This window comes from Poecilia mexicana, unplaced genomic scaffold, assembly GCF_051168715.1.
Source record: "Poecilia mexicana isolate PSO_F unplaced genomic scaffold, ASM5116871v1 scaffold_18, whole genome shotgun sequence".
Lineage (NCBI taxonomy): Eukaryota > Metazoa > Chordata > Actinopteri > Cyprinodontiformes > Poeciliidae > Poecilia > Poecilia mexicana.
This window is the reverse complement of record NW_028263387.1, coordinates 9,839,888-9,849,146: the sequence shown is the minus strand read 5'-3', so window position 1 is coordinate 9,849,146 and position 9,259 is coordinate 9,839,888. Positions and strand designations below refer to the sequence as shown.

Here is a 9,259-nt window from a genome sequence, read left to right as displayed (position 1 = left end):
TAATGAGTCAATGGTCCAGGTGAGTTAGAGAAGGAATGCATCTAAAGCTGCAGATGGTAGCTCTGGAAAACAGCCCTAGCATTAATATATGAAAATACAATGCTAAAAATAAATTAAACACCACCTCATATTGTTAAATAACTGATTTAATGTATTGAAATTTTAAATATTACATTTGAGTTTCCATGGATGTAAAATTACTGCTTAGTTTAAAAATTACAATATTTAAATCAGTGTTTAAAGGTAAGTAAACAAATAATAAAAACAATCACATGGGCAGACAATATAGACTTTATGCAAAGATTTAGTCTCAGAGGCAACTGAAATCAATTAATAAAAAAAATCCTTTCTGAATATCATCTCATGGTCTCTGAACTAAATGCGTCTTTCTGACCGGGAGCTGACAGCGTGTTGAAGAGTTATGGACCGGACGCTTTGGAGCGTCTGGTTAGGAAGCGCATTACAAACCTTTGGTTGAAATGGAGCGTTAAATTCAAGTCTCCACTACAGACCAGAGAAAGCTAAAGAGAATGCAACACTGTGTTAATCCATATGATGAGCCGGCAGTTTATCTTGAGGAAATAAATGACGGTGCAAAAGTTAATTAGACTGTAACATGCGCAGTCCGCTGCTCAACCACTGCGGACGCGGCGGAGTTTTCTGCAGACCAGGAACCAGGAGGAAGTGCGTTCAGACCCCAGCGGGTGAAGTGACATTAATTTAAGTGAAGTCGCTTAGATGTAGATACATTTATCTGCTTAATTTGTGATGGGATCTAGATTCACGGTAAATATTAGCTAAACCACATAAAATGCGACTAAATAGCCGATGTTAATATGAGTGTAATTTCACGGATAAAAATAGTACATGACCGATTTTTATTTTATTTTTTATGTTGTCGGTCAAGATAACGGATAACAAAAAAGTCTAGCGCGACCTGCCGCCCTGACACCAACTCACACACATCTTCATTCAGTCTTACTTGTAAGTCGATGTTTCTTTTCTTGGACGTTTTGATGTTAGCTTGTCGATGTCTCAGTTTTATTCGCTGGGAAAATCAATAAGTAGCTTAAGGTGACTCTGCTGCTCTCTAGTGGCGAGAAGCGGTAATGTTGGCTGGTAGCAATCGGAATGCATTGTGGGAAATGTAGTTTGTAGTCAATTCGTGCTCAAAACGTATTTTAAGTCGATCATCGGCCTATAAAAATGCTGGGAGGGCCACATAAAATGGCATGGCGGGCCACATGTGGCCCGCGGGCCTTGAGTTTGACACATGTGTCCTATAGGATCACTGGGACACTTAACAGCAAAGTCTTCCAGGTAGACTTTCCAAAAGGTGATACTGCAGGAAGTTATGACCATTCTTCCAGAAATAGATTTGTGAGCTCACCGTCGCTGAAACAGAGCACAAATCTGTGAAGGTTAGTCAAATTCTGAAACACCAAACTTCTTGATCGATGTCTTCATGAATCTTATGTTGTGCACCGTTCCAAACACTCGAGCTGAAACAGGAACAGGTCGTAGCGAAGGTAAGAGCATGAAATTGTTCAACACGTCTTGGTGTAGAAGCACTAAGTTTGATTTGGTCCAACTCCTGAAAAGCCTTTGAAGACCAAATGTGCGGTTGGTCCAATCACAGAAAACACCTTTAAATCTGTGATCTGAAAATGCTCAAACGGTGATACTTATTAAAAACATTTCCTGTGGAAGGTTTAAAACTCTCTGCACCTCTTGAGTGAGAATTGTCAGAATAACAATAATAATAGAAAAAAGACACAGCTACAAACGAGGAATATCTTTATTTAAAAAAACAAACATAATGAGCACTTTCACTGTTGACCCCACATCTGTTCTAACGACAGACGCAATCATGGAAAAAAGCAGTACTACAAAACATGTAGAATGAACAAAAACAAACAAAAAAATATATATATCAAGTACTATCTTGTATGTACAAGCATAATAGTTGTTTTGTCATAACTGCTGTTATAGGCAGAAGGCAAAAAAAACAAAAGTTAAAAATAAAAATTGCTGCTGAAGAAAAATGGTATGTGCAAAATACTCTTCACAAGTCCACAAGCTCAGGAGGCTCTCCTCCCAGCAAAACCTCTTCAGGCAGAGAAATCGACTGCTTTGAACGAGCAACCCCCCCCCAGTTCCTCTGAGGACAGATGGGCGATTTACAAGCTGCAAAGGAACAGGGGACAGTGTGTTTTTCCCAGGGAGGTGAGCTTGTGGAAGTCTGGTGAAAAAGACAAATCTGCTGATCACACACACAGAGAGAGATTACAGACACACGGAACGGCTCGTAATCTCCAACCACAGACAGAGGAACCACGGCGACAATCACTGGTTGACACAAACACAGAGGTACAGGTAGAGGAACAAGTTGACGACTTGCGCACAGAACAACCAGCGTCTCCAAAGAGACTGTAGGAAACATTAGGCAATTTGCCCTTCGCTGAAATGACGGTAAACACTGTTTTGGACAAAGTCCAAGAAAACGTAACAAAAAAACAAAACTGAAAATATTACTATAATAATTAAAACGTTCATTTTTGAGGATTATTCAGTGAGATATTTCCAATTTATGTTGACCTCTGGCCTCCTTCTGAGGGTGCAAACAGAGGACTAATGAATCGATAAGAAAACCAAATTGTTGCAATAACCTCAACACAAAGCATTTTCGACAAGAGTACAAATTGTTGCTCTCAACTGGGCTTTAGGTCATAAATCTCCAACGGTGATGTAAAAACACTGATTTCATTCAAAATGCACACATTTTGTCCAATTTCTCAAATTTACCAAATCCTTCAACAGCTTAATCTAGACTTGTAAGAAGTAGGAGCAAAATTGGAGAAAGTTGCTAGAAGGCATAATGGTGTTCAAGTTTTAGGCTTCCCTGTTTCGGTGAATTATTCTCTCATATTACCAAGAGTTGACTGGCCAGTTTGGGGCAGTGAGGAGCAAGCAGAATATTAGTTTTTAACAACTGTCTTACAATCGCTTCCTGAACATAAAAGATATCTCCATAACTTAAAAGCTAACAGAGTGACAAAGTAAATAAAGGTACTAAGGAAGATGGGTTATACAATTGAACACTACTTCGTCAACTACAATTTGTTCAGCCTCCTTTTAAAAATGGTGACCATGAGCATTCAAGAGCTCTGAATCTTTTTATAACGATGCTCACAGTGAAGAAGAGGAAGAAGCAGAGACTGTACTGGCTGCTGCAGCTTCTTTTCAGTCTGCTAGCTGCGTCTGCAAAGATGTGGCTTCAGAGAAAGCCGAGTAGAGAGCAGCTGAAACGCCGTTCATCAGGATGTATGTCGATCGAGGCGGAGCGCTCGGTTCCTAAAGCAGAAGGGAAACGGCTTTTCAGCATCTTTTTATGTGTCGACAATTAACTGGAATCGCACTGAAAGATGTTACCAGCCAAGTCAAAACAGACTACAGATGCTAACCTTAGCCTAGCCCTTCAGCAAACCCGTCTACAAAAATCTGCAGGATGTTCTTTGGGACAAAACATCTGTTGTTGGCGCCAAGAAAATTGAATATTGTAAGTTTACGACACTAAAGGAGATGATATAGTGTGTGATTTGACTGTACTTTAAAGTTACCCGGTTTTAAAGCCTATACACGGCATAGAGTTTAAATAAAGTGTTAGTTTGGTACCATGTATAGCCGTGTACTTTTTCTTAAATGATTTAAAAAGATAACACATTGCTCGAGTTGAGAACTTGAGGATCCAAAACTGTTTCCATGAATTTGCTGCAAACTTTAGATCGTGATTGTTATTATTTTTTTTAATTTAGTGTAGTTTTCTTTTGAAAAACAACACATTAAAGCCTAGTGTTTCTGTAGCTTCAAGTTTGGAATGAAACCTTGAGCTCAGGTTTAGTTTGAGCAACATCTGGGTCAAATCAACAGCATAACAACAATATCTGATGTTCGGGGACGACTAAAACATGAAACTCCCAGTCAAAATGAAAAGAAAAGTCAAGTTCAGGAAGACTGGCTTGCCAAAAGCATAATCTGTGGGATATTTCATTTCTAAAACTCAGTGAAGAGCAACCAAAGAAGATGCATTCAGATATGAAGAACAACTTATTAAAAATCGATCAGGAGCAGACAGAGTGTGATCTGTTAACTGAGAAGATTCATACATCAGGTGGCGCCAAAAAACCCCAAAAAGACACATGCTGCTGACATCACAACTGTAACACTGTAACATCAACACAGAGAAAAAAAATATATAATCCTCTCTATTGTCAAATAAACTATTTTAAATAAAGAGATCAGCATTAACACCATTTAAAAAAACTATTTTCTGTAATACTTCAGTGGCGAACGAGAGTGTTGCGATGTAGACGACACAAGGCGATGCGTTTTTCCTAAATCATTTTGAATAGATAGTTATATTTGGAGAATTTCTATAGTTTGTTTATATTTACTGGATTTTCTTTTCCTTTATTTTTTATTTAAAAAGAAAAAGGTCAACCCCAGCATTTTGCCTTGTGTGCAGCTACAAAGTGAACAAGATGACCACTGCAGCTTCTGCAGCCCTAATCAGATAATCAGTGATATCAATAATCACATCATCATCATCAACGCACACACACAAAAACACACACTACACATCTCCCAGCACATTATAGAAAACTATTTATCATACCTTTTGATTATTGTTTTTTTTTTAAAACCTTTAGGCTTTTGACCATGTCATGTTTTATTCGTCACATACACATTTGTTACCTCTTACTGTACAGTCGAGTCACTAATCGCCTCACGACGTCCTGGAGAAAACAGACCTGAACTCCAATAACTCAATGATTTCCCCTAGTAATAAATTGCCATTAGGGGAAGTGGTGGATGCGCACAGACTGATGTTTTCTCCAGGTCTACTACTGTTACTGTTGCCAATAAAAAGTGGCATACTAAATTAAGCTGACATTTGTGCTTCTATCTAGAAACAAGATACGGTAAAAAAATAAATTAAAGCACACTTTATTTTTCCATATTCGATGCTGCTGGGGCTGTTGAAGCATGCATTTTGTTCTTAGCAGTCGTACCTGCTGCATATTTCGTCAGGTTATTACGCTTTATCGCCGGCCGAAGTCATTCAAATGGTCCGTGTGTGTTCAGAAGTGCATAGCGATTGAAGAAAGAGAAACGGCACGTCAGATTCACCACTACGCGTCACGATACGGCGTTAATAAGAGGGGAAGGTTTTACTGGTTTTCACAAGAGCACTACTCTAGAATAAAAGACAATTCCCCCTTGTATCTATGTAGTTTTTTTTTTCTTTCGTTCTTTTTGTTTTTTTTTTTGGCATTTGAACATCTAAATATTTATTTATTCTTTTTACAGGAAAAGAAACTGCTAAATGGAAGCCCTTGAAATGAAAACAAGTACATTAGTGGATTCATTTTTGTGTAGAAATGACTTTTTCATGCCTTTTTGAGCGAAGGAGCCGTCGTGGTTTGATCGCCCTTGCAAACTGAAGCAGAAGTGACCGTTTCCGGCACGCGGGTGTTGGGTGTCGATCAGGTGGTGTGATGAGGTCTAAAAGCGTCCGGTTTACAGAGTAAGGGCTTAAAGTGGGTCGTTTTTTATTTATTTATTTTTTACATGCTGCTGCATTCCTTAAAACGGAAACATAAATGGCGGCTAGCTAATAAACCTGTGCTGTGATATCCTTGTAAACTCACGCATACACACACACACACACATAATATACATTCACGTGTGCATGCACACCTAATCCACACACACACACACACACACACACACACACACACACACACACACACACACACAAAAAAAGAGCATTAAAGTGACTTGTAACAGCGTTGCACTCCAGCACCCTCCTCCTCCTCCATAGAGAAATAAATCGAATGCAATTTTTTTTTTCCTTTCATTTTGGTGGAATTGAAGAAAGAAAAATGGTCCGGCTGCTTGATCCCCGTCTTCTCTGCAGGTCTTTTGTGCAAAAAAAAAAAAAAAAAAAAAGGGAGGGAAGAGTGAGGGGAGAAGAAAGTCAGGCGAGGTGGAGGAGTTTAAAGCTCGGTCCTACGACGGGGGCTTGCTGTAGCCGAAAAGTCCGACCGGCAGGTACTTGACGTGAGTGGGCCACTGCGCGGCCAGCTGGAAGAACTTGACGTCGTTCCACTCGACGCCGTCTATCGACACTGGAGGCAAAAGCGGCGGGCAGTGAGTGAAATGCAGACATCACAATGAGCGAGGGCGAGCGCGGCGCGGTTGGGTCACCTTTCAGGATGGTCTGCTGCTGCTTGGCGGAGCAGATGAGGCGGCTGATGCCCTCGATCACCTGGCTCTTGGAGTCCATGTCCTTCTCTTTGGGCTTCTTTCCCAGGAAGATGGTGGGAACTGAAGGCAACGAGACCAAAGGCTTAAATGTGAACTCAAATGACCGCCTGTCCTCATGTCATTTATCATTTATCAGTTGTGCTAAATTAAACATGAGAACAGAAGTAGAAGAATGTGGAAGAAATAAAAAACTATGTTCATAAGTTGAAACGTCTGGCTTCACACTTCATTACATCAGGAGGTTTTGCTGCATTCCTTGTGCACATTTTATTCCCGCTACATTGTGCACAAGTTAAAATAATAAACAAATCATCCAGGTTCAGAAGTAATAACGCAAAAGTGATTGTGAAACAAAAAACAGGAGCTGACCTTTTTTGTTCTTCTCCTTGGTGACCACAGTCATGGCCATGGTGTTAACCAGGGTCTGTGAGTCGCTGCTGCCCCCTCCTGGCAGCCTGCTGACCTGCAGCGAGCGGAAGGCGCTCTTCAGCGTGTTCTTGCAGCCCGTGTCGCGTCGCTCGCCCTCCCGCCGCTTGTCCGCCAGCGACGCCAGCCAGTAGTCCACCTGCAGGCCGATGGCGTCCACACCGTGAGGCATGCTGGGGCTCCTGGGAACAGACGGACATCAAAACAGAGACCAACCTCACACAGCACCCTGCACGTTTATCTGCTCTTCGATTTGAGGCGCCACGGTTGAATATTTGATTTTAAACCCAAACAGTCATCGGGTGAAATGAAGATTTAATCGGACAAATCGTCTTACCCCTGCACTGTGAGGACGCTGCCCATGGACGGGGACGAGGGGGGCGTGGCTGCCTCTTTGATCATCCCAGTGGGGGAGCCGTGAGATGGCGGAGACGTCGAGGGGACGGCCAAGCTGACTCCAACACCCTCCTCTGGATCTCCTGGAAGAAAAAAATGATCAAAAATCCCCCTAGACGTCAGCTGATTAGGGCTGAAGTGGATCGTCTCTGTACTCTTTCAAACTCTTCGTCAAACCCTCACCTGTCGGCGAGCTCGCAGACTCGATGAGGCCGACCTTCACAACCTGGAAAACAAAAGATCAGGATGAGGGCTGCAACTAACGATTACTGTACTAATCGATTAATCGGTTATTCTGATGATTAATTGATAAATCTGGTAAAAAATAAATAAATTACACATCTTGCAGATTTTTTTTTATTAATACAGCATTAGAAATGCATTAAAAGATTGTTGATAAGAAAATGAAGATTTAATCGTCTAAAATGCAATACTACTAATTACTTTAGTGAATTTGAACTGAGTGAATACAAAAAGTGCCATTTGAGGAGTTTTGGGTTGACAGACGGAGGAGTTTTCTATCTTAAGTGGAAAATGTTTACATATACATATAATGTGTACAGTTTGGCTTAATTACTGCTCTGAATATTTTATTTTTTTTTTGTTTTTGCAGATGGCCTTTTTTCAGATTGTACACTCCAGTTAACGATTAATTGGTTACTAAATTAGTTGACAATTATTTCAATAATCAATTAATTGTGTCAGTTACAGTTTTATCAGAAGATTAGAATCTCACCCCGATGAAGGGGATGAACTTCTGGTAAGATTCTTCTTCCCGCCTGAAGAAGAGATTAATAATAATAAAAAAAAGAAATCAGGTTATTTATGATAACCTGTGATGCTTTCATGTTTTTTTTAGGACTTTCACTCACGTTTTGTGCTTGCAGGTCAGCATTGCTTCTGCGATGGGCAGCTGGTGAGTGACTGAGGTGCCGCTGATGTACTGACTGATCCTTCCAGAAACGTCCAGCTGATCTGAAGGCCAAAGAAGAAGAACATCCAGGCGTGAGATCTGCTGGAAAGAGAGGCTTGATGTGCAGATCCAAGCGGCGGCCATTACCAGTCTGAGGCGGCTCGGAACGGCTGAACACGTCTCTCCACGCTCCATCCAGGAAGGAGGAGCTGTAGCGGTTGTCAAGGGATCCGAGGTGCTTAGCGACTGGATGCGATCCTGAAAAAACAGAGGAAGAGACAAACTGAGCACGCAGAGTCACTTTGAGACCTTGTTGTTCTGGACGTATTGAGGGTCATACTGTTGGCTGAGCCTTCCTCACCCAGAGGAACCACCAGGAAGCGCATGTGGTTGAGCCAGTCGGAGGTTTTGTTGGCCAGCTGAGTGACGAAGAACTGCAGGATGGCTCCCAGGTAACTCTGGCCGCCCACAGCCACCACCTTCACCGCTCTGGGCATGGAGGAGTTACAGTTGCAGCTGCAGGGAAACGGGAGGCAGAACGGGGTGTAAACTTCAACATCTACTCAGTCTGATCAGCTTTAAAGTAACAATCAATTGGATTAATCATGATTAATCTATTAAACAGTCAACTGATTTAGTAATTGATTAATTGCTAACTGGAGTATACAGACTCAAAATGGGCCATTTGGTGACAAAGCGAGATATTCAGAACAATAATTCAGCTGTAAACTTTTTGGATTTAAGATAAAAACCCCTTTGTCTATAAATATGTTTTATCCAAAACTCCTCAAGCGGCATAGTTTTAGCTTGTCTCGCTTCAGCTTTACTAAAGAAATGCAATGAAATGTTTATTTTCATATTTAAATAAATGAATTCAATTATTTGGATCTTCTTAAAGTATTTCTAATATTGCACACAGAAAAAGCTTAGGTGGTTAAATGAAGAATTAGCACCTAATTAGCACCCTATCAATTATTTGATTAATCGTCAGAATAATTAATAGATTAATGAATTAATAATCATTAGTTTCTGCCATGAACTGATAGATTTTATTTTAAACTCACAATTTCTGTATGCGTGTGAGCACAGCAGAGAGCACCGCCTGTATCTCAGCGGGTGAACACGTGCAGACCACCGGGTGTCTCTGTCCTTGAAGCTGCTCGGCAACAAACTGCACCAGAAAAACACAGAGCA

The 9,259-nt window shown here is 41.0% G+C and overlaps 1 protein-coding gene across 2 annotated transcripts in view; it reads right to left on the bottom strand.

Annotated features, from left to right (window-relative positions):
- Positions 1–1,780: 1,780 nt before the first annotated feature.
- Positions 1,781–9,259, bottom strand: part of pacs1b (phosphofurin acidic cluster sorting protein 1b) — a 62,341-nt gene continuing 54,862 nt past the window's right edge. The window contains exons 15-24 of one of the 2 annotated variants that reach the window (XM_088015911.1): positions 9,130–9,236; positions 8,406–8,581; positions 8,213–8,323; positions 8,025–8,127; positions 7,889–7,931; positions 7,336–7,378; positions 7,094–7,235; positions 6,700–6,938; positions 6,271–6,390; positions 1,781–6,191 (exon numbers count right to left, since the gene is read on the bottom strand). In XM_088015911.1, coding sequence (XP_087872037.1) covers positions 6,073–6,191; positions 6,271–6,390; positions 6,700–6,938; positions 7,094–7,235; positions 7,336–7,378; positions 7,889–7,931; positions 8,025–8,127; positions 8,213–8,323; positions 8,406–8,581; positions 9,130–9,236 — 1,203 coding nt within the window. In that variant the 3' untranslated portion in view covers positions 1,781–6,072. The remainder of the gene's footprint in view (positions 6,192–6,270; positions 6,391–6,699; positions 6,939–7,093; positions 7,236–7,335; positions 7,379–7,888; positions 7,932–8,024; positions 8,128–8,212; positions 8,324–8,405; positions 8,582–9,129; positions 9,237–9,259) is intronic. The other variant, XM_014986700.2, reaches the window with a different exon arrangement.